The 27,126-nt window shown below is 42.5% G+C and overlaps 3 protein-coding genes across 3 annotated transcripts; 1 reads left to right on the plus strand and 2 right to left on the minus strand.

Moving 5' to 3' along the window:
• Positions 1-213: 213 nt before the first annotated feature.
• On the minus strand, positions 214-3,634 carry msrb1b (methionine sulfoxide reductase B1b). Its single transcript, XM_080049574.1, has 4 exons — positions 3,511-3,634; positions 2,597-2,739; positions 2,088-2,205; positions 214-378 (listed from the first exon to the last, which is right to left on the minus strand). The coding sequence occupies exons 1-4, from the start codon at positions 3,563-3,565 to the stop codon at positions 362-364; spliced, it is 333 nt and encodes a 110-aa protein (XP_079905700.1). The 5' UTR covers positions 3,566-3,634; the 3' UTR covers positions 214-361.
• Positions 3,635-4,809: 1,175 nt separating this feature from the next.
• On the minus strand, positions 4,810-6,233 carry neurl2 (neuralized E3 ubiquitin protein ligase 2; the record flags this gene model as incomplete). Its single annotated transcript, XM_080048821.1, has 2 exons — positions 4,810-4,925; positions 5,450-6,233. The coding sequence occupies 2 exons, from the start codon at positions 6,231-6,233 to the stop codon at positions 4,810-4,812; spliced, it is 900 nt and encodes a 299-aa protein (XP_079904947.1).
• Positions 6,234-14,145: 7,912 nt separating this feature from the next.
• On the plus strand, positions 14,146-25,457 carry tex2l (testis expressed 2, like; the record flags this gene model as incomplete). Its single annotated transcript, XM_080048999.1, has 11 exons — positions 14,146-15,522; positions 16,693-16,893; positions 17,239-17,572; positions 18,028-18,272; positions 18,408-18,557; positions 18,652-18,751; positions 19,386-19,518; positions 21,153-21,290; positions 21,761-21,970; positions 25,078-25,198; positions 25,311-25,457. The coding sequence occupies 11 exons, from the start codon at positions 14,146-14,148 to the stop codon at positions 25,455-25,457; spliced, it is 3,156 nt and encodes a 1,051-aa protein (XP_079905125.1).
• Positions 25,458-27,126: the final 1,669 nt, after the last annotated feature.

Raw genomic sequence — 27,126 nt, forward strand, 5'->3', positions numbered from 1 at the left:
TAGCAGCAATAACTTGCAAGTGAGCGTTAAATGAAAATGTGTACCTGTTGCATCTTTCTACAGCTAAAAAAAGCTACATTCCCTGCTTAGATCATGTGCATCATTATGCAGTTAAGAAGGGAAAAAAAAAATCATAATCATAATCTTTCAATCTAAGTATGAGGTAATTCAAGGAAATGCAATATTTTCTTAGAAATGGAATATTTTAGCCGAGGTGATTGGATCACAGGCCGGTCAATGTTTCTTCAGTAGACGGGATGTCCCTCTTGGGCCTTTACCCCCGTCCACGTCACTCTCTGACCCGACCCGCTCACCCAGTCCTCAGGCAGCAGCTGGAGGGAGAACTCACACACCTCGCCCTTTACTGTTTGTCCTGGCCTGGGGCACAGACACAAGAGAAACACACACTAAACTTCATTGGTAACACTTAACAATAAGGCTGCATTCATTGCATTCAACTGTTAATGCTAGGTTAATGCTATTTAAGGTTAGTTAATGCGGAGTTTATGCCTATTAAGCATTAATACTTAGTTATTAACGGTTAGTTAATGCTTTATTAACTAATGCTTAGTTTTTAAAGATATTTTCTGGCATGTTTATGCTTTAATGATAGTGTAGAGACAGAGTTGAAATGGGGCAGAGAGGGGAGTGACATGCAGAGAACGACCGCGGGCTGGAATCGAACCCGGGTCCGCTGCTGGCCGAGGCCCATGGGGGGGACGCCCTACCAACTGAGCTAAGGGCGCTACTATAATGCTTAGTTAAGCATAAACTAAGCATTACAGTTATTAATGCTTTATGTTTGTCAAGCATTTACTAAGCATTTATTAACAGTTAGGTAATGCTTAGTAAATGCTTATTAAGGTACGAATCGGCGGCCGGCGGCGAGCGGATCACGCGGCGCGGCCAGGGACGGCGCGGCGTGGCGCGAATGCTGCGGCCGCCGCAGAAGTTGAAAATATTGAACTTTTCGCCGCCGGCCGCGCCGCGATAGCCAATCAGCGTTGAGCTCCTCCCGACATCACTCGGGTGAGTCTGCTGAGCTACAAGACACGTGAAACCTGGCTGGCGGTGCAGTCGGGAAAGGAGGGATGAAGGGAAAAAAGAAGGAAAAGACAGAGAGACATGGAGAGAGAGAGAGAGAGAGAGAGAAAGTTCCAACACATCGATAAAATGTATGACAGCAGTTTAATGAGACACCTTTTAGTAAAAGGAGCAAGGAATAGACTCACATTATAGAAGAGAGAAGGAGAGAAAGCCAGGGAAGATGTACTGCAGATGAGTGAATATGCAGAGACAATAAAAACTAAATACGACAACTGACACTTCCAAACATTTCCCTAAACATCTGAAAATCTGTTTGGGTTTTCTCTACATGTTGATATGCCGGCGTGAATGTGTAGCCTATATGCACGGCCATGGATACATATGTGCGTGTGTGTGTGTGTGTGTGTGTGTGTGTGGGCGGGTTGTGTGTGTATGTGTGTGTGGGCGCATGTGTGGGTGTGTTTACGAAGCTTGGGTGGCAGGTGGCGGGGAGAAATGTGTGAGAGGTGCAGTGAGACCAATACAAGGGCCGATGGCAGAGATGATGAAGGCAGAATAGCCTACTTCAGAGACGCTCCCAACAAAAACAAATCAGTGAGGATGACGACGATGATGAGAGAGATGTAAATAGCGGGAAGAAACTGGGCGTGCACATTCAATGAGTCATCGGGCGGCGGCGGACACAAATGAGCCAAAATGATCACGCGGCGCGGAACCTGCGATTCGCGCGGCCAACCGCCGCGCCGCGCTGTGCAGTGTGTTCGCACCTTTAAGCCTCAATTAAGCATTACCTAACCGTTCATTTATGTACCCCTATTTCAAAGTGTTACCAGTTCATTTATATTACATTATAAAACGCAAACTGATCTCTGACTTACAAGTGGAGATTGAAAAATATCTCTTGAACTGAGTCTTCAAATTTAGAGATAATTTGAAATTATGATAATGCACTAGTTCATTTTTTTATGAAGATTTAATTAAATGGTAAACCCCCCCCCCCTGCATACCTGACACTGCCCTGACTTTAATGCATGTCTTACCTTTGGTCTGGACAAACTTGAGCGAGTGGCTGAATATTCAAAAGCGTGACACTCCTTCCTCTGGACCGTCATTCACAAACTCGTGGCCCAGACCGTTGCCACACTTGCCACACAGAACCTGTAGACGTGAAACAACACAGTCACATCGGCCTCATGTGAGAACCAAGAGGCTTTTCAGGAGAGAAGTCTCAGCTGTCAAATCAAAGTCAAAGTATTTTAATGTCAGTTCTGATATATACAAGACAGACATCAGAATCAAAATGGCGTTTATCTCTGGCCCACAGTGCAGTTGGAACGATAAAATAAAAAATATATAGAGTTCAATAAGATAAACGAGACAAACAATATTTACATAATATAAATCCTAAATACTAAGTAGTGCAAAGGAATTTTCTGAGCAATATAAAACAGTATGTATAAAATAGAATAGAAAGTAAAAAAAGTAGATTTGAATTGAAATGTGCAATATGCAATCAACTGGATGTACATTGTGTGAGTGTGACAGTGACCTTGAAGGCAGTGAGACTCTCCATCATCCTGGTGACGCTGTCCTCTCGGAGTGTGTCGGTGAAAGCCGGCCACGGAGACGAGTGGGCGAACTTGGAGCGGCTGGAGAACAGCGGGTGGTTACATTTGGAGCACACGTATATACCTGCAGGGGACATTTGCTTTAATACTTTTATGTTAACCTGAACAAAAAAAAGTACTAAAGTTCATAACAGTATAGGGCAGTGGTGGTTCCCAACCTGGGGTTCAAAACCTCCCCAGTGGGTCTAAAGGTTCATCTGACAGGCCATAAGAAGACTGAATGAGATGACAAACTGTTCAATACAATGATATGGATTTATTTCATATTTTAGAAAAATAAAAATAGAAAAAACATCCTCTGGTTTAACAATTGAAAAATAAATGCCAAAGGGGTCCCAAAAAATTATTTATTTAAAGGGATCACAATCCAATAAAGGGTTGGTCACACTGTAGGCTACAAGGACCATTTAACATGAAGCATTAGGATTATTTTACATAAATTAACCATACGTGCTGACTTTTATTTTTTTGCTTTTAATCATTGCTAGCAAATTTATTGTAGAATATTATGTTCTAGGCTATTAGAAACTTCAATTTAATATTACAAATCTGAAAAATCATGACGTAAAAACAAACTGCTCTTTCTTCAATTGCCTGTATCCTTATGTGTTGTCACCATGCCCCATTGACATATAAAGAAAGGGTTGTCACGCCACATGTCCTTCATTCTTACCAATCACTATATCACACACTCATTGAATAATCATTTACCATTATAAATTATCATGTGAGACCAAACAGACGCATTTTAACCTTTTTATAATCCGGATTGAATGAAGGGACAGTTACATCACACCACCGCTCGCCTAACAACAGCCAGGCGCCGGCTGCTCACCTGGTTTGAAATGATCCTTGTAGGCTTCACCGCCAAAGAACTGACAGAACGACATGTTGTAGTGCGCGTACGGGTGAACTGGAGGCAGAAAATATGCGTTGATCTGCCGCAGTTCGTCCTCATACGGCGGTGACAGACGACCTGTTTTCCTCCTCTCGTGTGAGGTGATCCTGGATGGGGAGATTTAAAAAGGAGCTCCGCCCCCCTTCATGCTGTTAGCTGCATTACCACTAGATGTCAGTGTTTGACGGGAAGTATGGCGTTGACTCCATGGAAGCATTTTATTGGCCCTAAGTTCACTCAAACATGCCATGCATTCCAATACCCATACTTTCATACTATTTAGTACGTCAGGAAAAAGATTTAGGATGTCCCAATATACATGTGCACGTCAATTTTAGTATGCTGGAAATACATAAATGCCCCACTAACTCCAATAGGATTTTGGAGTATTCGTCTTTATTCTTGACTTTTCTTGACATAATGAAAAAAGAAAACTTACTTATCTGATTTTTTTCTCTCCCGTGGCCGTAATACTATTCTGTACTTTAGTATGTAGTGTAGTAAAGATAAAGAGTATGTGATTTGGAACGCAGGGATGGAAATGGAAAGCTCACTCTAAATAAGATTTACGACGTGTTATTCCTATGATGACACTTGTTAGAAGGATCCATTCACAGTGTATGAAGTGCTGTTTGGAATACATCATATGTCGGGTTGAATCACACGCAACTATGTAATATTGTTAATGTAATTGGATGTAAAAATGTATTTGGACTTAGTCATGAGGTCAAATATTTGATAGTGTAGGCCTACTGTGTGATCTGGAGGGATGACACATCCATTGTTACAATGTGAATGATTTACTTGTCAAATGACACAAACTATTTACAATAGACAAGACATCTTTCTTCATAAACTGAGGTCGATAATATAACAATCAACATCACTGTTCATTGTCATCATACAGCATAGAAGCAACGTGTGCTGTTTATTCCTTTTGAGGTTCTTAAATGAGACGAAGTACTGATGTATAATACCAGAGTTATTCCTAACACCTAAATTAGTGCAAGGAATAAAAATAGATGTATAATCACACATAGAGATACGTTGCCAATACTGCTGTCTCCGTAAAATAATGTGAGTGTTATCTGTACCAGGCAAGGTATAGGTATAATAACTTTAAAAATGCTATAATCTTTATTTTATGAAATGAAAATAAATAAATATCCTTTTCTTGGTAGAAATTGGAGAAGAGATCCGAAATGGTATTTCTGTCCATTGCATGTCCGTGTCCATTCATTCATATTTGCAGTAGTGCTTTAGTGCCTCTGGCAGCTCCAGCCAGTCAATGGCCATCCTGTGGACAATGTGCTTCTGGATGGCTTTCCGACACAACGTCTGCAAGGACGAGACTGAAGCAACAGAGAGAGGGAAGATAAAAAGATTACAGAGTTGCATAATGAAAGTAGTGACGTCATAACTGGCAATAAACAATGAAGAAGAGATTCATAAAAATCATGGATGAATTACTGAACTGTGTATGAGGTCACTTTATATATTTATTGGTTGGAGAATCAACCACAATGAGACTTATCATGCCCACAAACATATGCTAAACAACTGCAAAGACATAAAGCCATGATCATAAGGAGACTCATATCAAAGTCAAAGAGACACAGTGTGTCTAAGAGAAGAAACATGATCATAAAAATACTCGAAATGATGAAAAGAGACTAAAAAGGTCTAGAAAGAAACCACAAAGCATTTCAAAAATACTACAAAGAAAAATATGGCTACCAATAACATCTCCCTGGTTCTCCAAGAGCCTGAATGCATTCAAAGTGCTACACATGTCTTGTGTTGGTCTGTGCCCCAGGGGCCCATTCATTGTTTCATAATCCGACCATGGTTAAAAATATTTCCGTGTGACACTCACATCCATACTCCACCTGGACGATTCGGACACACTTAGTAGCAGCGAAGACGTCCACCACAGCGTAGAGAGGCTGGATGGTGGGAATCCCCTTTGCGGACGCTCCCATGTCTTCACCATTAATGACTATGTGCATGTCAGCCAGGTCTGGGCCTTTGGGCACGTACAGCACTCCTATCCGGCTGCGTCTGGCTATGGGAGGCAGGGCGTTGGTCTTAAACAAGTCGTCCAGAATGTGGCTGAAGCGTCCTGGCCTGCTCCTACCCACCAGCTTGTCTCTGGGGATCCGGATGTTCTCGATGTACAGGTGAGTGTCCATGAAGAAAGTCTTCGGTTTGCTGTTCTTGCTGCCTCCTCCGTCTACCTCACCCACAGCTCCATCTTGGACCTCCACTCCTCCGAGCCTCCGACCCCCGGCCAGCTCTCCCTCTCTGGCCTCTGGAACCTCTGCTACAGCTTCTTCTATGACCTTGTTGTGGTTGCGAGTTATGGCAAATACCCAACTGTCCCCTAAGTCTGTCAGGTCTGGGATTGAATATTCAGGTACCACCTCTAAGTCCATGGGGTCCCTGGCAGTCAGGCCGACCCTGAGGTGGCCACACCAGCCCATCTCCTTGTCCTCGATCTCTATGAGAAAAATCTCCCCCGGCTTCAGAGGGTGTTTGCTGAAACACACTCCGTTTGCAAAGCTGTCCACCCGCGTGGCCTGTGTTCCTGAGTACTCCAGTTTGACATTGCTGCCATGGATGGGGTGGAATTCCAAAAATTGGTCAGAAACGGGCTCCATATTTAGTTTTGTTCACACAAAGACAGTGAGTCACTCTGGTCCAGCCAATAGGAAGGACAATCAACAAGTTGGACAGCTGTCCAAAACCTCAACACGCAGAGACAGACTTACGGCAACTTTCCAATGAAAACAGTGTTGCGGTAGACTTTAAAATGTTGCCGGCTGAAACGTGGTCACACTGGAGCCCAACAACTTGTGAAGACTCACAACAAGAGTACTGCTCTGTCTATGGGCCGCTCAGGGAAGCTAATGGTGGAGGGCTATTTTTGAACAGCTGCATGTGTCAACAGATGGCAAGATATGTGTGTGTGTGTGTGTGTGTGTGTGTGTGTGTGTGTGTGTGTGTGTGTGTGTGTGTTGTGAGGGGGGGGGGGCAACATGCACATGACCATAGTCAGTCAGTCAGTCAGGCAGTCAGTCACACGTACTAGATAAGATATGTAAAAATTATTTGAGGTGGAGTTAGTGGGAGCATCAAAGCTCCCCTGGGCTTTAGTCTCTCATTCAATCTCACAAACCCATGTACTCAAGTAATAACTGCTTAATTATCATAATACCATACGCCAGGGAGATATGTTAAACAGCAGGCCTTTCAAAGCTGCACTCTATATATAGTCACGCCATGCAAATACACTCTGGATTTCATTCTTATGTAAAACAGCAATTACAAAAATATACCAGGACGGAGAGGTATGTGGAGATGTATTGTGATAGCAAAAGAATATAAAGATTAATTATATTTAAAGAGGGGAAAGTCTTTGCAGATATTCTCACAATCATTACTGCACATTTGACGAAGAGTGAAGGGTCCTGCATGCTCTGTCAATGAATTTAAAGAAGTTTGTATCATTTAGTTCTAACGGTGTCAGTCAGTTCATGTAGTATATAAAGTAGGAGCTACCCTACATTCGGTATAACATAGCCCTCATTAGCTACATAACAAGTGCTATTTGCTAGTAGTGTGTCATTGTGTACATTAGAAAACAATGGTGCTTCAACCAAGCCCCAACCTCAGCGATTTTTACCAGCATCCAATAAGTGACCACAACTGTAGTAACCGGAATTGCCACTGGGGGGGTGGTACCAAGACTGAGCAATTTTTCTTTGACTCACTTGTCAGACAGGCCGTTTTTAAACTCTTATTAAACCTATTTACAGCCTGGTCCACAAAACCATTTTAGTCTGTATGTTTAGGTCATATCTCCATGACAACACTGAGGGGGGTGAATTTTTTTGGACCACGCTAGTTTTTATTCTTTTGGAGGTTAAAATGTATTGCCGCGATCTCTTGAGTGACAGCTCTCCGCCCGTTGTCCCTCACTTTGCCTCGGAGGTATACGTCAGCTATCTCCCTCCCCCTCACAAAATGGCGACGCGCACAAACCAGGATTATTGGATGCCGTGTGAATAACTGAGGTCAGCCCGGATGCTACATCCATATTATTTACTATCTATGGCTTGAGCACCGTTGGTGATGCTCTGCAATGTTCCAAACTACTTGGTTACTTGGTTTCATAGTATGCCTTAACTACTTCATGAGTGGTGTGGATACTTTATTTAATTTAATGTTGTTTTTTAAAATTCTTACTAGGGCTGGGTATTGGCAAGGACTTATGATATATGATATATCATGATACATTGTGATACGATGCATATTGCGATGTATAAATGTTGGACGTGCTGCTGCCAGCTTTCACTCTGCGACTACACCGGCAATGGCAAGTCACCATACTACGGAGCTCTGAGGAAGGCTGCAAGTGAAGAAGGGATCCCTTGGACTCTCCAGGGGTGTGATGAGCTGGGCTGCATCCAGCTGCAGCATCTGTTGACCAGATCTTGTAACAGATGTTGGATTCTCTGATGTCAAGAGTTTATCTTCATCAGCTGCTCAGGTTCGTCCAGACACTTGAGGCTCATGATATGATATCCCATATCATGATCGTAGAACCATGTGTCATGAGCAAACTTAAGTCAATCAGCTTGCCTTTCAGTGGCTGCTGCTGGCCACAACCATAACATTATCAGGGTTAGGTGTGCATGTACAGTTCAATAGACCTCTTGGGACAGAGCTGTGGACAGCTGATGTATAATCGGTGGCAACTCTGTCATGGGAAGACCCCTGGTTGTCCCTGTCCTCAAATGGAAGCATAAAGACTTTGATGTAGGAGCTCAAAGTGAAGGTAGATGTGATCTTTATCAAAGAAAAAAACAAACATTCCATCTCACAATATTGCAGGTGTCTAGACATCTCGGATGCTTCAGAATGGCAATTTCCTGGCTTTTTCTGTCAAATGATTGCAGGTTGGCATTTTCTTATAAAAGCAAAAAAGCCCCCCGCACGGAGGAAGGCAGTCCAACTTGTCATAGCTCACCTCCTTAAAAGAAAGCAGAGAAAAATACAACATGAAGTCTCTTTTGTCTAACACAGCGCAACACATTCAACAGTACAACATAATAACATCCACATTATTACCCAGGCACAACGACAGGGGTTTTTTTACAGGCACTGTCACATCGTCAGCACCATTATCGATTTCTAAATCAAGATATCCCTTTCTGTCATTTCACTGCGTGTCTGAACACTCCTATACCCACTCTGTTTGAGATTTCATTTCATTTCATTTAACTTTTATTTATCCTCGAGAGACCAATTGAGGGGTGACCCTCATTTTCAATGACGTCGAGTTCAAACAAATTCAAAGGAAAAACAACAATACATAAACAATATTCAACGCAAATACATCAAATACATAACAACAGGTGAAGAGAAAAACAATTGAAACATTTACACAGTGGTGAAGATTAAGTGGTAGCAATTAAAATTAAATGGGTGAAAGTACAATATAGCCTAATTAAAACAGTTACAGGTAGAGTTTGGCAGATTTAAAATAGTTTGTTTAAATTGGTTAAAGGATATGAAGTTATTTAGTTTAATTTGTTGCTGTAAGAGATGGTGGTGTCATGAGGACAGTTAGAATTGTGTCAATTAGAAGTCTGTTGGAAATAAATAAATAAACAAAGAAATCAATACTTTGTTTGCAGTTCTTTCAGTTGCAGTCAGGATAAAGAATTTACCATATGCAAATGTTCCAACTTCAACATCTACAGTATGTTTATGTGGCATGTGTGTGTGTGTGTGTGTGTTTGTTTGTGTGTGCCATTATGTGCATGTTACAGACTATAGTATTTGTAGGAGACTTAATTAGTTTGTTCTTTGAAGCTTCATCAATTTACATTACTCTACATAGTGGGACAGCAGCAAACAATAACAGCGATTCTGACTTATTATGGAGTTTATATGGACATGGTCATTTAAATATATAGATCATGTCAAACACTCTGCATGATTACTATGAAAATGTAATAAAAGGCATGGAAAGAGATGTCGATTTAAACATATAAGAGGATTTATAGGTACAAATACTGGCAAATGTTCACAATTCAAAATGATCTATTATAATACACCTTTACAAATTCAAAAAATTAATGAATGTTCATATCACAAGGGCTGTTAAAAAACATATAATTCATTGTTGTTTTGTTACTTTTTGACCATTTTAATATATTTCATTGGTTAGGCTTATTTTACTAGGGTCAACCATGTGCTGTGTTATTATCTTCAATTTGTTATGTTACCCGTTCTTTATTGGTTTACAATAACATGTTGTCATGTGTTAATATCCAATAGAAAAAAACTTGAAATATAAAATCAAACAAAAAAATAAATACGTACAAAGGCAACAGATTAAGAGAGGTTCTTAGAGTAAACAGGGAAATTGGAGCTGATAACAATGTGTACTGCACTTTATTATGTTGACTTGAGTGAGTTTGGTCAGTCATGCGTGCATCCATCCATCCATCCACCCTGCCAGGCTCTTCAGGAACATCTCCTCCAGTCATTGATGGATGGGACTTATTGTCTCTCAACCCAGCTGTAGCCTGCACACCACTCTGCCCCGTTGCTCATCCAGTTGATTTCTAGGGCTTCCAGTGTATTTTATGTAGGCCAAGATGGAGGGATGGAGGAAGAATAAGAGAGAGAGAGAGAGAGAGAGAGAGAGAGAGAGAGAGAGAGAGAGAGAAATGGGATAAGTAAACTCATTATTTCATCCTCTACTGTCATTCTCTATATCCGCAAGAACATTTTGAGCTCCATCTCGTTACAAATATGTCCAATGTAATAAAAAAAAAAGTTCTGGAGTCCTGCTACAACTCCATATATACAACCACTTTATTGAAGGTGAGTCAAATAGTCAAATACAAATACAGGGTATACTACTCTAACCCTCGGGCTCAACTTTAGCTGTCTGATTTTTTTTTTTTTTTTACAATTAGACAGCAGTTAGGCCTACATATATGTGTGGAGGATGAGCTTGTGTGTGTGTGTGTGTGTGTGTGTGTGTGTGTGTGTGTGTGTCTGTCGGGGCTGCAGGACTCTTAATCTGGATTATCATGCAGCACGGCCATGCTTTCCATAATCAGTTTGGTTGAGCTGTGATTCTCGGCAGCGCATGACACATCTGGATGCAGGCAGTCGGTGAAGAGGAGGCGTGTGGGTGACTGCGAGAGCGAGCGGGCGAGATAGAGAGAGAGAGAGAGAGCGAGAGAGAGAGAGAGAGAGAGAGAGAGAGAGAGAGAGAGAGAGAGAGAGCGAGAGAGAGAGAGAGAGCATTGAGGCTGCTGACTCGCCGGTCCTTGCGCACACAAATGGAGAGGGAACTGGCAGAAGACTATACCGACTGGCGAGATTTCGTCAATTTGTTTAGGTAAGCATATCCTCATCTCAGAGTGTGTTGTGTTATTTTGGTATTTAAAAAAAAAAAATCAAAACATCATCAGCGCTGCTGAAATTTGCAGAAATGTTATCCAAAAGTAAGACTCGGAGTCTGCAAAAATAGCCTATCACCGGTCTGGCTCGCATGCATTTATGATTCATCTATGAACCTAATGTTTTTGAATTGAGACTCCTATTTTGGTAAAGTTTTGACAGCAGACATGTATTTTCAGTATTTAGAGTTGTCCGTCTCCTATAGTTTACCCGTGTACATATAGATGCCAGGCAACTAAGAATGTATTTCATAATGTATCAATAGTAATACATCTATTGTCTCTATTTTATTATAATGATAATTATTCTGTTGATTATTTTATCGATTCATCAAAAGAAAATGGTTGTAAAATACCAATTAGGCTTATATCTTCCTAGAGTTTAAAGTTAAATATTTTGGTGTAATTTTAGAAAAACTCATTAAAATGTTCATATTTTTTGTAGTTGCTGATTCATTTGACAGCTAATTGTGCCACATGGGGATTTTCTTTGTATGCTGTGACAACTCATCAGAACTGTGCTTTGAATTGATACACAGTGCATCAATAAATCATTTGACATCAAAGACACTTCAACACTTCATCTTGTTGTTCCCAGAATGGGAGTTCTAGATTCACCAGGTCAGTCTGATGTGTGCCCGTAGTTGCTATAATAACTGTCATCCTTGGTTGAGTTAAATTTTCCCATAGGTGTTTCCATTGGTTGAAATTTGCACATTATTCATATTTTTCCACTTTAGAATAAGACACTGATAGCGTATAGACTCTGAAGGATTGGAATGTTACTAATAACTACAATCAACACTGTGTCACGAAGATGAGCGATCTCACAAACACACCCCACCAAATGTTGCTTGAGACCATAATCCGGCCGTGTGATTTGTCAGATTTAACAGTAAAACCCTGCATCAATGTTAATCTGAGATTGTTACCGTTCGTGTCTGATCAGACGGGTGGTACACAAACCTCTACACACACACACAGTGAGTCACAGGCATGCAGCTTGTTAGGCTTTTATCGTCACTGATTGAGAATCTAATGGATTTATCAAACAAATATGTGCACTCAGAGCAGATGTGTGCTGTTTCGTGCTACACTCGTCACTTTATCACTCTGTATGTCACACGCAGCCTCATGGAACAACTAACAGCTCTCTTATACTGTACTTATTTTACTGAGGTTGAACATTAAGCATTACATTCTGCAGGACAAGGACATGAAACTACTTTGCTCCTCAAATAGAAGATCAGAAGGTGACTGGCCCCCTGAGTCAAGCGATATTTTTTTAAGAAAGTACTTGCATGCAGTATGTTAATAGCCTGTTAAGACACACCTGATCTCGCATGCTACACATTCGTTTCTCTTCCGCAGATAAGTCTGGACTTTCCCCAATCTCCATGGGGAGGAGCAACCCAGGGCTCGTCTTCTAACTTAATGTTAGTCCCTTCGTGAAAGACAGGCCCTGATTGGTTCATGTAGTCATTAATAGTCTCCTGAAACTAGCTATATCTCAAGAGCTTCACATTCCTTGATACATGTTCACGATAAAGTCTTCATGAACCACACAGTCACTGAGTTCTTCTAACAAACGGAAAAGCAGTCAGAACGCAGGCTCTGATTTGCCCGGTAATTTTTTGCCACATTCATGGTCCCCAAAAGTATAAATTCTGCCGACTTTGTTGATCCCCCAACTTTTAGCATCGTGTGATGTCATGCTAAGCATGACATATATCAACAGTAGCCTGTCCTGTTAGTGCTGCCTGGACAAAACATTGCTGGCTTAATAGTAGGCTAGCCTCCTTAATGTAAATGGGAGTGTCTGCCAGTGTGTTTGTACATGCGTTGTTTCTGGCACTGTGCAGGTTCTTTTCCCTCTTCCCACCCTGTGAACATGTATAAGGAAGCTCTAATGCCACATGGCTGCATTTGTGTCTGGCGGGTTTATTTCACCACCATCCATTTTGGGTCAGATCCGATTAGTTGGAATCCACCAGCTGCTGTGGAATTTGTTGCAATTGTGCCAGACAGCGCGATAATATAGTTATGCAAATTTGACCAGTTGAAGGTGGGGTTTAACTTGCATAAAGAGCAGTGCACTTGACCCAGAGAGACATCAAATCACATGATCCAGCAACAGGCCTGTGTGACGCCTCTCAGCTGGTGTCCAGTGAACCTGAACTGCTCGTTTCTTCCACAGTATGACAGCTGATAATATACTTGTAGCCTCTTGGTTCTGTGTTGGTGTTTTGGTGGTATCATTTTGAAAAGTCAGTAAGTAGCTGTATAATGTGCACTGCAATGCTGCTAACATTGATAAGCCACATAAGTGAGAGACAAAAAGCATCTTTAAACTCCCTTCATTAGTCATCTCAGGGTTACATAAATCCACAAGACGGACAGTTACCTCTTCATGGGATGAGACCCAAAGATGCTGTAGTTGTTTCTTTGGGTTAATACAGCTGAATCTAGTGTGGCGACACCTGTTATTTCATGAAATAATTATGTTATTGTCTGAAGATTACAATTTTACAATGCCAAAATGATTGTCCCTGATACGCTCCATCTGTACTCAAATCATACTTATTTTAATCTCATGTTCATATGCACAGGAAGTCCCTGCTATTAAATTGAATGAAATCTACATAGACATTGAATGAGATCAGAAAGACGTTAGATCCAAGAATGATCTGCCTAGTTGTGCAACTTTTGAGGGAGGACTGTCTTGTCTACATTTGCATGACTTAAAAACTCTTTCAGTGTGTGGAGCGACAGCCATGGGAGAGGTGCTTGCTTGGATCTGATTCACTTTCACTAGTCTTCAGATTAATGTCGATTTCTGCAACTCTTCAGGGATTTACTATGTGACATTCACACATTAATGCCGAGTTGGCACGACCAAGCAGTTTCTGTGAAAACCAGGCACGAGCGTAGGTAAAATGCCCTTCCTTTATATCTCTCTATGGCTTGTTCCCTCACTGATTTTATTGTTCCGCCTCCGAGGCTTAAAATGTCGCTGACCATGTCCCTTATTTGTTCTCTTTCACTGACCCTTAGGTGCCTTGCCTACGTGATGTAAAGTCTAGAAATGGCAGAGAGTGGAACAAATGAAGAAAGTGGAAGCAAAGATAAAGGGAGCGGATATCTCCGGGGTTCCCATAGCCCGGATCTTGGCATCTTCCCGGGCAGCAACCCCTCCCATGGAACCAAGAGGCATCTCCCTCGAGGGATTGTGATACAGCTGACTGGGACAGAGGGAGAATGGGACAGCATGGATGACAGTGAGCTCATCTTCTCCCTTGACCACGATGATGACTGCCCCTCTATATCACTCTCCAAGGAGAAGCAGCTTTCTGCTGACGATGACAGAGCTTTGCAGTCCCACGCTTTCCATGTCCCTCTTTCGCCCTCATCGCCCGGGTCTCTGGGCAACTGCTCCGCCAACAGCCCAAGCTTCCTCTCCCCAGGACCACCATCCCGACGACCCCTGGCAAGCCTGGTCAAGTCTCTCTCGACAGAGCTGGAGCTCAAAGAAGGCGCCACCCTCAGGCCTAAGCCCTTTATGAGCCTTGTGAAGTCCATCTCCACGGAGATCCCCTGCTCAGAGCCCGAGGTGTCCCAGTCAAAATCAGACTCCCGCCTCAACCTCCACCTGTGGAAGCAGTTCACCCGCAGCAATGGGGACTCTCGCACTGCACCACCTTCTCCAAGCTCACTCTCCCCAAGCGGAGAGGGTCCGAAAGCCGGATTCTTTAAAATGGAGTTAGAGGACACCAAAAGGAAGCTCTCGGAGGCCGTGCACGAGCCTCTAAGCAGCATGTTCAGTAAGATAAGGAGAGAGGAGAGCATAGGCAGCCCCAAACTCCAGGGTAAGACCAAGGGGGCTCATCAGGGCAGCTCCAGAGGTCTGGGGCGAGAAGGTAGCACAGACACGGTTCTTTCTGAATCTCCAGTGACGAACACCAAAAGAAGAGATGCTGATGGGTTGCCTATGTTTGACTGGCCTTCAGTTAGGCATCCTGGAAGAAGCCACCATAGCCCCTGTCCTGTGCATCACAACAGGCAACATCACAGGGGCGAGGAGCTGGAAATACGTACAGACGGTGACACAATGCAAGTGCTAGCTTATGATACTCACAGGCAGACAAGGAGATTACCAGCCAGTTCTCAGGTCCTTGCACCACCCCTGATTAGGACTTCTACCCTTTCTCACCCTCCTCATCCTCTGCCACGCATGAGTTTATTCTGTGTGGCAGTATTGTCCTATGGATACTTCATCCTCCCTCTCAGTCCGTATTTCTCGGGCCTTGCTCTGGGACTAGCATTGGGTTTCCTGCTAGGATTGTTGCTCATCAGGATGGGTACTACCAGGTCCCGCTGCTCAGACCCTCCATACAGAGCAGCACAGACGCTGTTAGGAGAGGGAACAGTGAAAGGTGTCAACTCTGAGCCCGACACCCTCAAGGTAAATGGAGGAGTCATAAGGGAAGAAAATTTAGCATGTACTGTACGTATGTTCTCAACGTGTTTTCAGACACCTCAGTCTCACTCCAATAATCACACATTTCTCAACATGCCTTCTATGAATAACATCTGAGAAAAAACACTTCAAGGTATAATAAATAAATCATCAGACTTTATATTCTAACAACCAAACTCTTTTGTCTCTTAAAAGAAGTTATCATTTTTGGAAAAATTCTTAGTCGAGAAGAAATAAGAAGAAATAGTGCACACATCATTTTGAAATGTACTCAGTGACTGACTTCTGAGTGAACTTTGAAGGGCATGTTTTAAGGCTATTGCAAACAGTAAGTACTTTTAATTAGTTTTCACTTGTGCTAATTTGCTCGGAAAGAGAACATTGTCGATTCGGCAGGACACTTCAGCACCTCAGATGACTGTTTCCCCACACTGATTAAAAGTTCTGAGAGTGGCGTGCCTGTGCTGCAGTGGTACTAATTACTGCTCTGGCTCTGGCTGAGCTTGACACAAGGCAACAGTAGAGGTCCGCTACCACCGAGACACTTTCAATTCCAGAGCCAATTAGTGCGGATACAGACAGGAGGAAGCTGTAATTTGTCAGGACGCGTCGCAAGCCATTGCTGGAGTGTCTTGGTGGTTTTAAATTGGGATTGTACTGTCTCTGTGTTAGGATAATTCTCTTGTTTGGTCGTTAGCAGCTCAGTTTTGAGTCAAAAATGGGAAGGTCAGAGCTGCAAGAACTGGGAAGCTTTTTCAGAGGTCCTCGGCTAATCAGATGACTGAACAAGGATAATTATGGTGTTCAACTGTGGTCACACTTCTGAGATGAGGGCAGAACCTGTCACTGATGTTTATAAAGTATTAACATTTAGTATGTTGTTGCAGTATCATTGTTTATCAGTCAACTGTAGCAATTAAGGTCGGGTCATTATCAGCTCATAGGCAGCCACCACAATACACACTTCAGACCAGTTTTAGTAGGATTGTTTGATCCACAACCCTGTCCCTAACCAAGTTATTACATTGTTATGCTGATAATAAACTTCATAAGATGATGTTTAGGCTGAGACAGTTTCACATGCTAGTGATAATTACTCACTTCAAACTGTGCATTGTGTTGACTGAAAGTAACTCTTAATTTTTACCTTTCCAGGGCTGGATGAATGAGATACATGATTACGACCCGGAAACCTACCACTCAGCTCAGACTCACTCTGTGTTTGCCACCCTGGAGGGCTGCTGTCTCCGCCTGGACTCCCCGCGCACCAACATTAGCCGCAGGGCCATGTACGACGAGAGAGTCCTGGAGGCCACCTTCGTCAAGTCACGGTCTTTTCAGCTTGCAAATAGCAAAGTATGATGGCTGCCTAGCTGTGTTAGCAGAATATCAGTTCTGTATCTGAGCTCTTGCTTTAAAAAAACAGTGTCTTTCTGTGTATCCCTCTCAGAAGGGGATTTACAAATACATTTAGTGCATTGCTGGAAATTGACAGAAGTGCCCTGGGAGAAAAACAAACAAAGCCTGAGAAATGCATACTGGAAGTAAAGGTTATTATACAGGTTCACTGGAAGAAACACAACTAATATTTGTTCAAGCATTAATTAATAATAATTCATAGAGTACATGGGACATCTGACTGCACTTCTCATTCAACAGTTGTCTTTTGCAATGACAAAACTCATCCACTGTGCCCCGAAGGTATTCCTGCTGCCATCTGCGTTGGCTCGGAAGAGGGTGTGGAACCCAAAGTACCCCATTTGCATCCAACTGGCAGCGGGAGCTTACTCCCAGGAGGACGGGGGAGGAGGGTCAGAAGAGGGTAGGGGAGAGGAGCCAGGAGCTGAAACCCAAAAACGTCCAGATGAAAGTCCCTCCAAACCCGCACATGATCTATCCAGCACCCTTTACCTCTTCGGGCGCACTGGACGGGAGAAAGAAGAGTGGTTTCATCACTTCCTGTTTGCGTCCGTGGATACAGAGAGGGAGAAGGAGGGGGAGAGACAGAGACCTGGCAGATGTGTGTCCAGATCGGGTACGAGAAACGTTGATAATGCATTAGTCTTCTAGATAGGGCATCTATACAAAAGCCATGTATGTGTGTGGATTATGGATTACATGCTCCAATTCTTTGCATTTCAGAGCCAATCCCTTTCGAAGGGCAACGCATACAGATCTCACAGTTGTTTGTTGACCTGACAGGGCAAAGCGCACGAGAAAAGCATTTATTAAAGGCACTGCCTTTGTTTGGGAGAAAATTAATATCTTAGTAGATATAAAAAAAAAAATCTTTTAATTTAAAAGACATTTTAATTTTTTTGAATTTTCTTCTAATACAAATCTGTTATTTCATGTTGTCTGAAACATCCTTTTTGCCTCACTCGTTTCAATTGTTAGTTAACGCCAAAGTACTGATAATAAATAAAAGAATAAACAGTGCCATAAACTGTGCATTTGATAACCAGATACATGTCTTGTCTATTACCACAGGTGACCCAGTGCAGGCACACAGCGACAGTGCCACAGGCGATGCCCCGGGCAGCAGAGGCCCCAGCAGAGTGGGCAGCAGTGATGAGGATGCCCCCTCCACACCTCAGACCTCATGTAGCACCAGGGGCCTTTCCCTGCTAGACTACCACAGCTACATGGCCCGTCTCCTGGCTGCAGAGGACTATACCCCCCTCTCCAGTTCTGGGGCCTGCAGCCCAGAAACAAGCCCCACCATCAGAGGGGATGTAAGTCTTGCTTACAGACACTAAAAAAACTATCAGGGATTTTTTGTGTTGAAACATTTACGAAAATCACTACACTTCTACCTGATGAATTGTCTTCACTAAGATGTCTTTTAAAATATATACTTTTTTTTACAGTGTACCTGTGATCTATCAGAGCACTCAGGGACGAGCCAGACTGCGTGGGTTAACGCTCTTATTGGTCGAATCTTCTGGGACTTCATGAGAGAGAAGCACTGGGCCGACGTAGTCTCCAACAAGATCCAGAAGAAGCTGAGCAAAATCAGAGTGCGAGCAGTTCACTTTTCTTAAAAGAGACACAACTACAACTGTCACACATGTCACATCATTTTAAAGCTCTGGTGTGATATCTTCTCTACAGCTGCCTTACTTTATGAATGAGCTGACCCTGACGGAGCTGGACATGGGCCACTTTATGCCACAAATCACCGCTACCTCCAGACCAGAGGTCAACCACAGAGGTGAGTGAAGACTGGAGATATCACACACACACACACACACACACACACACACACACACACACACACACACACACACACACACACATAGAGTAACGGCAAGGGATGAGTGAATAGATGACCCTTTGCTCATGTGACTGCTGTAGAGCATCAGATCAGACAATGTTATCCTGTTGTAATCTTTTATGGATCAGGAAAGCCATTGCCTTCAACATTTTGAGCCTATTGGCTTGGTGTGTGTGTGTGTGTGTGTGTGCGTGCGTGTGTGTGTGCTTTAAAATCTGGCAGCCACCATTCTGAATGACGAGGTGAATTTAAGTGTGTTAGAGTGTGTCTACGTGCGCGACCTGAGCTTTTTTGCTGTTTCTCTGCCCACTTTGCTGTTACACAACGCCGCGCGTCATCCAATGATCCAGTTTCCAGCTTTTCCCTGGTTTCAGTCCACACGTGTCCAGTCAGATCCTGCGTGGGAGGATTTATTATCCATCGTAATTTGTCATAAATTTAATTTCAAGTCTTTGATAATCACAAAGCTGTTTAATCTGCCCACTGAGCGGCGCATGTCCAGATTATGCGTTGGCTTGTCTTCAGTTTGTTGGTTCTGTGGTTAACCTCTTGGCACTGTCCCCTGGTGTAGGCCTATGGCTGGAGCTGCAGCTGGTCTACACTGGTTCCCTGCAAATGACCCTGCAGACCAAGTTCAACCTGTCCAAGCTGGGTAAAGAGGGCGGCCAGGACGCAGACTGTGTGACTGAATCTGGTAGCCCACGGTCAGTATACTGCACACACACACATACATGCTTACACTGTGCACACATGACACACTGTACCTGTCATCGACGTACACTTTTATATGCTTTTTTCTGAAAAAATGTAATAAACAACTTTAGCATTTTTTGATTCCCGTTTCTTTTACATTTCTATTTGTATGTTAATATTATGTGCATGTGATATTGTTATGTGTGGTAACAGCCACTACTAGTACCAGTATCCCTGACAATGAATCATTTTCCTCATTTTGTAATGACGTTTACTGTGATGTAGTTTATGGAGAAAATAACCAGCTTTGCCTGTTAGCAATTAGCAGCTAAACAAGTGAATGACAAATACCTGAATAATTGTCTTGATTTGTACCTGACAAATCAAGACAATTATTCACGTTGATGCAAAAGTCATATTAATCCAATTTTACCCAAAAAATATATAATAAAGGGGTGTTCTGTTGATGTAGTACTGCACAGCTGTAAAGCTTTTGGGGTTTTATGGGAGAGAGAGAGAGACAGCTTCATCAGATATATCCTGACTTTTAGTCCTTAGTGAAGCTTAAAAAACGCCAGAGCTTAAAGCCCCCCATGATGCAACTCAATATGGTCTTTAATTAGACTTTCCCAGCCTGATGACATCTGCTATGGGTATCTTCTTAAAACTTTAGAAAAGCTCTCTCCTAAAACCAAAGAAGAGATTAAACCACTGCTTTTACAAACGGTGAATAGTATTGCTGTTCTTTATCTGTGAAATACATTGAAGTGCCCCTTTAACATTAAAAAACAGTGTTTCTACCATAGTATGGTATATTTTTTATTTATTTATTTTTTATTTGTTTGTTTTTCGGACAATTCCACACAATACACAATTTTCTCTTTCACATATTCATACATCTTACTTTGTGTTGTCCGAAGGGTGACGGAAGAAGCCAAAGGCTTATTAGGTCCCACCCCCATTTTCATCAGATTCGGATTCAGATACACAAACTTAGCAGTTCCATGATCAATCTGCTTGCTTCAGCTTTTGAGATCAGTTCTGCTCAGTTCAGTTTTTCTGTGACAATGCAGAGTGTGTTGTGGCCGTGTGATGTGGCCTTTTCAATTTCTTATCTGGTAGTCTAGACACATCAAGTCTGTCTGCTGACCTCTATTACTCGTTACAATAGTGTTATGATTTCATCATATTGCCCATGCCGAGCAGCAGGAGTGATAGCCCACATACCAGAAAACTCTCTTTTTATTATTCCTATTATTTCTATTCCACACATAAACAGACACACACACACACACACACACACACACACACACACACACAAAAACACACCAATCTTTTATCCCCTGATCCCTCCCGTCTCTGAGCTGCAGAGCGGGAGCGCCGCATTACATTGATTAGCGAAGACCTGCCTGTCACAACCCCCGCGGTGGTTGGGATTACAGAGTCCGGGCAAAGCTTAGTTTACATTAGCTGTCTGTGGGGGCATCTAGAGCCTTACCTCATACAGACACACATCCGTCCATTAGTCTGTTGAGGCAGCAATCAGGGTCTAAGGGGAAACTTCCCTTGTATGAACGCTTCCACATGTACTGTCATTTTCTAACCCTTGTGCCCTCTCCTAACCTGTCTGCTTCATTGCTCACAGCTGCAGACCCATCTTCAGTGTGTTGGCGGACAGTGACGAGGAGTCCTCCAGTGCCGGCTCGTCGGATGAGGAGGAGCTGCTTCTCTCCGAGCCTCAGGGTCTAGTGGGAGAGAAGGGATCCACACCAAATACTGATGGGTAAAAGCTGATATATGAACTACTGTAATATAAAAGCACAAAAGGCTGTATATTGCAATAATGGGTATGAAAATATGCTACAAAAATAAGAGAAAAAAAAAGTGTTGCATGACTCTTTTTTTCCGTTTTACACCAAATGATGTTTCAAAGTATGTTTGAGATTGTTGCAAATGGAAGATATACTTGTACGTGCTACTAACACAATTGAAAGATGTTATACATCAACAGCTTACCGAGGGATAAGGTGTGACTCTGAGCAAAGTAACACCATGACGTGTTAGTTACTTCTCTCCCCTCCTGTGTCGTGCATGCTGCTGATTATTCCAAAGCAGAGAATACACATCCGACATCACACTCCAGATGGCTTCCCGTTTCATTTACATCTCAGATCCTTGTCCCTCGTCTGATTTGCACACTCCATTTACAACATCTACTGACAACTCTTACAACTCCTCCAACTTTCTCAACAGGACAGGGGGCGGGAAGACTGGAAGGAAGATTTTGCGATTTATGGACAAGATCGCCAAATCCAAGTACTTCCAGAAGGCCACGGAGAACGAGTTCATTAAGAAGAAGTTTGAGGAGATGTCCAACACTCCCCTGCTGCTCACCGTGGAGGTCCAGGAGCTGTCGGGTACTCTGGTCGTCAACGTGCCCCCGCCGCCCACAGACAGGATATGGTAAGTAGGTATTCAGGCACTGGCTGAAACCCTAATAACCAACCCTTTGATTTAGATGGTCCCAATACACACAATCAGACAGAAACCCATCCAAAACACATTAAAGTCTGCTAATGCTAATGGACTAGTGCAGACTCTCAACCGCCATGCGTAAAGGCATTATTTTGACAGCTGACGGGAGGAAAAAGAAAAAAATCATCTGACGAACCACGAAAACCTTTTTTCTTTGCTTTCTGCGCTCACCTATTTAGCTCTCTCCCTTTTATTAGCCCACACCTAAGCCTACACACACGTTAATTCGCACACATTTTATGTAGCTACAAGTCCAAGTGGTGGGCAATTCTGGTGCCGACTAGTAAGGCAGCGGACGTTAACAGCATGGGCGTAAAATTGCGTATGGACGGTGTGGACGTGTCCATACCAATATTCAAATGTGCTGAAATTGTCCACACCAATATGAGAAGGATAATGCGCGAAACAGCGCCCCTTTACATTTAGATTCTGAAGACGCGGCGAAACACGACACTGCACATGTCTGCGAGGAAGCCAGGCTGTCCATGGGCTGAGCTGGCTTCCCTTGGTAAAAAAAAGAAAAAGAATTGACCAATCAGGTGAGGCTATTGCCATGACACTGCCCTCTGTGATTGGTCAGGAGGGTGCCAAGGGAAGCCACTCGGCCTTTGGCTTCACACCAATCAAATCAAAGCATCATTATCAACGTCACTGAAATTTAACAACAATAACAATAGCGGGAGATTAGCATGTTTGCATTGTTATCATATTAGCAAGAACAGTTATGGAGGGTGGAGATTTTGAGTATTTAGTAACAAATTATTTTACCAAACTGCCAATTGAGAAGCCATTAAAAATCAAATCTGACGGCAGGCCAATGCGTGTGGAGAGAAAGAAAGTTTATCGCACTTTCCGTGAGGATAACTATGTCCGCACCGAGTGGCTAGCTGGTAGCGGCAAACTTCAGCTAATGGCCTTCCTCTACAAATAGTGAGTAAAATACACACCTTCTCCCGGCGCGGGTTAACTGTTCCCTTAACTGTCTGTGTAACTATGTGTTATGTTTTGTGTTATTTTATTGCTAATTGTGCCTTGATTGCCTGGATTAAGTTGCATTGGTAGGCCTACTGTATATCCACTGAAGTTGTTCTGGGTTGTCTTAAGTATAGTGTTGTAATGAACATTTGGCCTAGTTCTTAAACGAAAAGGATGTATAAAAAGTATGTGTGTATGTCAAGCACCTACAACTGATTGTGTGAGTCGTGTCTCATGTGAACGTGAAACTTAAAATAGCCTTAAACGTCCCCTAATTATATTGTGAATGAATTCGAATCTGCATTGGGCATAAGCGGCTAGTTGTGCATTCCGGTCGGGGTTGGGGGGTGCATTTATAATAAAATGTATAATTTAATAAGACGATAAGGAAGTGTGTGAATGAGTGAGTGAGTGAGTGAGAGAGAGAGAGCGAACGAGCGGTGTCGGACAGATTACAGGCGTGTGTAAGTCCTGGTAAAGTGACCAGGCGCTATAATAGCTCTTGTAGTTAGGCCTACATTAAATACAAGCTGCGACGTAGCCTACTCTTTTCTGTCCCCCACCTTCCAATACACATGTAGATTAAAGGTGTTGTCTCACTTGGCTTCCTCAAACAAAAATCCCCACGCCACGCCACTGGAAAGGAGAAAGCAGAACCAAAGCACTGTGCAAATTTCGCACCATATATGGCCTATTGATTCTGCTCTGCTATGTGCTGTAGTAAAGATAGGTCGCCTTGGAAATAATTAAGCCCCCGTAGACCGCGAGCATCTTGTCTTTTTTACTCGCGCAAATCACCATTCTCTGTAGCCGTCACCGGCTCTGTGTTGTTTCTCTCTCACCGGCTCGTCGAGGCTCGGGCACGCTCGCGCTTCAGCTGCGCTCCAACTCCCCGGTTCACTCGTAAACTGAAATTCCGAGTCGGGGACAGCCCTACTGTGAAACATAAGCAGCCAATGATGTATGAATATAATACGTTTTTTAGTACAAAACGATTGATAGCCGCTCAACTCTTGACTAAACTGTACATAGATACATGATAAAACTGGTTTGGTTAATAAACTAGTGAGCGGTTGGATGCTGGATCTGGGGCGAGGGCGTTTCGCCAAATTGTGTGACGTTTCGCCAAAATGTGTCCCCACCAATATGAACATCAAAGTTACGCCACTGGTTAACAGACTATGCATCCTTAATAAATTCACGTCGGGAACGCCGCCTGTGCGCTTGCTTGTGCACGTGTCATCTCATTAGCATCTGTACTTTGGCCACGGCACACCTCTCCAAAGTGTGCCGTGGCCAAGGGGCTGTTCCGTGCTGGAATACGGATGGCGTGGTCACACTAGCCAAACGTTCTAGACTTAGTGTGAGTGGTCCCTAATAAACACCCGTCCGGGTGTAGATTCAGGGTTTGTACTGTAAAGTGCCAGCTCCAACATCATTAGAAAGTATTCTATTCTATCTATCTATCTATCTATCTATCTATCTATCTATCTATCTATCTATCTATGGAATGAAAGTCTAGGGCAAATTGACACCTCTTTTGAAAGTTGACCGTCAACTGATTTCACAATTAGAAATCTGCATTATATCCTGACAAATAAAGGAGTTTCTAAAGTGACATGTGTACCGATAGTTTCGGTTGATACAATATACCTTCCTTATTTCAAACAGTATACATTAACAGCTCCGAACTGAAAACATTTCTACCAAATTCACAATAAAAATATTGTCATTTAGAGCATTTTCAATAAGTAATGTAGAGATAAAGATTTAAGAAAAAATCTAGACTGGTCTCTTAAATTTTTCCGGGGCTGTAGTGTATATATAATGTATAAATATGTTTTGCTCTGATGTACCAATAACTGCATGTCCTAAATGCACTGCGACTTGAGAAACGATGCTTGTTCAAAAACGAAACAAATGCTCAGCCGCAGCATGTTGTGTGTTTGTGACTTTCTGTGCTGTGACTCACGATTCACTCCTCGTCTGCTGCTGCCAAAAGAACATCCATTCATTCTTCCGTTCTGCTCATTTACATGACGTTCTCCTCCTCCGTATAGGTACAGCTTCTGCTCGCCACCCAAGCTGGACCTGCATGTCCGTCCCAAGCTTGGGGAGCGGGAGGTGACGCTTTGTCACGTGACGGAGTGGATTGAAAATAAACTGAAGGATGAGTTCCAGGTAAAAAAAAGAAAAAAAAACTATGTACAATAATTTGTCTTTGCCTACCGGGCTCTTCTTGGCTTTATTTAATTGTTTATTTTCTTCTCTCACATATTTCACGCTTATCCAGAAAGTATTTGTGCTGCCAAACATGGACGACATCTACCTGCCCCTGATGCGCTCGGCGTTGGACGGGCCTCCAGCATCGCAGCATCTCCCCTCTCGGTCCACACACTCGTCCTCTGAATCCATCGAGAGGATCCCACCAGAGACCTGAGTCTGACTATAGTGCCTCGCTGCTTATGTCTGAAAGAGAAGTGTCCCCGCCAGATGGATACATAACATAGGCTGTGGTCGAAAAGCCCTACTATCGTCTTACTCATACTAAAAGCCCTACTAACGTCCTACTCATACTAATTTTGACGTCAATTTGAGTTTGCTGTGGTTGTGTATGCGAGTTTGTGTAGGCGAGAAATGCCCAGATGAGTACTGGATTGATAGGTTACTTTTTCCTATTCAACCGCCCCACAATGCATTGCGTCTTTTCAAATGACACAGAAGTTTTTGTTTTTTTATTCTTTATTGCTTTTGTATACTTTGACTTTGCATACACAATCGATCGTTAAGTTGACAGAATGTAGTATACACATGTTGAGTATGGAGGAAGGAGGACGTTAGTAGGCCGTTTCGAACACAGCCACAGTGAGGGAAGGGGGAGGAAGCAGAAGACGAAAAGCTGAAGTTATACATGCCTCTATAGACTTCAGTAGCTCTTAAAGGCAGACATGGCTAACCCTTTTTCTTCTGTTTGAACCAGGAGTATTTCTGATGTTGAGGGCTGTAGGTGTGAAGTAAAGTGGATGGTACGGCATAGTGAGAGTGAGATCTAACAGATAACTGTAGAAAAACTACAAGTGATACCTTTTTTTGCAAATGTTTACATGTGAACGATCCCTATGAGATTATTTCTATATACTGTATATGAAGATGTATTTGTTTATTTGATACGTACAACTCAATGTCACTTTGGATGTAAGATGATGGATGTTATTAAATATAACAATTTAAAATAAAATCCATTTCGAGGCTGTTTCCTCCCATGAGTCAAAAAAATTAATAAAAAAAATATCCTCTATAAATCTTTCATGTTCCTAAGAAGCTGTTTCATGCAACAACAAAAAAACAAAGATGAATTGTGGATCTTTGAAGAGACCTTGTTTCAGTTCATGAGACGTCATAAATCTATTCCTTATGATTCGATATATCACACACACTTTTGACTTCCATCCTCTAAAGTTAAAAAGAACATGTCATTTTTCACTGTTCATTTCTCATCACTGGTTGTTTGACATTTTAATATGTATTCATATCTCCAGAAAGCTTAATGAAATAGAATTTTACTTAAAGGTGCAGTGTGTAATATGACATCATCAAGAAAGTTCTACAAAGTTCTAGAATGCAACGCTCCCTGGGTAACCCCACCCCTTTCAAATAATAACAGAAGCTACAGTGGCCTTCAAGGACAAGAACAATTCTAAATTTTAAACAATGCACCTGATGACATTCCAACTATGACACTTTCAAGATGGCGGCAATAGGCGTTGGTCCAAAATATGCAGAAATATGGACATACATGAGACCCTTTCTAAGGGAAAAATAATAATTCAAAAAAATAAATTCAGCTATTATGCACTAAATTAAATGTACTTATGGATATTATAATTACTTTCTACAAAATCTGCTAGGAAATAAAACGCTAAATTCTACACACTGCAGGTTTAAATCAAGTGCAGTTGTTTTGGAGTAGAAAGCAAATTACTGTATTCAACCATCCCAAAGACAACGTTTCATTATTAAGCAAGGGAAGGGAAGTAGGAGTAGGAGTCCTAAGCAAGTCAGGAGGAAATGTAATGAAGAACTCTTTTGTGGGTTTGTTTTAGCTGTGC

The sequence above is a fragment of the Ammodytes marinus genome, assembly GCF_949987685.1.
Source record: "Ammodytes marinus genome assembly, chromosome: 20".
Classification (NCBI taxonomy): Eukaryota; Metazoa; Chordata; class Actinopteri; order Uranoscopiformes; family Ammodytidae; genus Ammodytes; species Ammodytes marinus.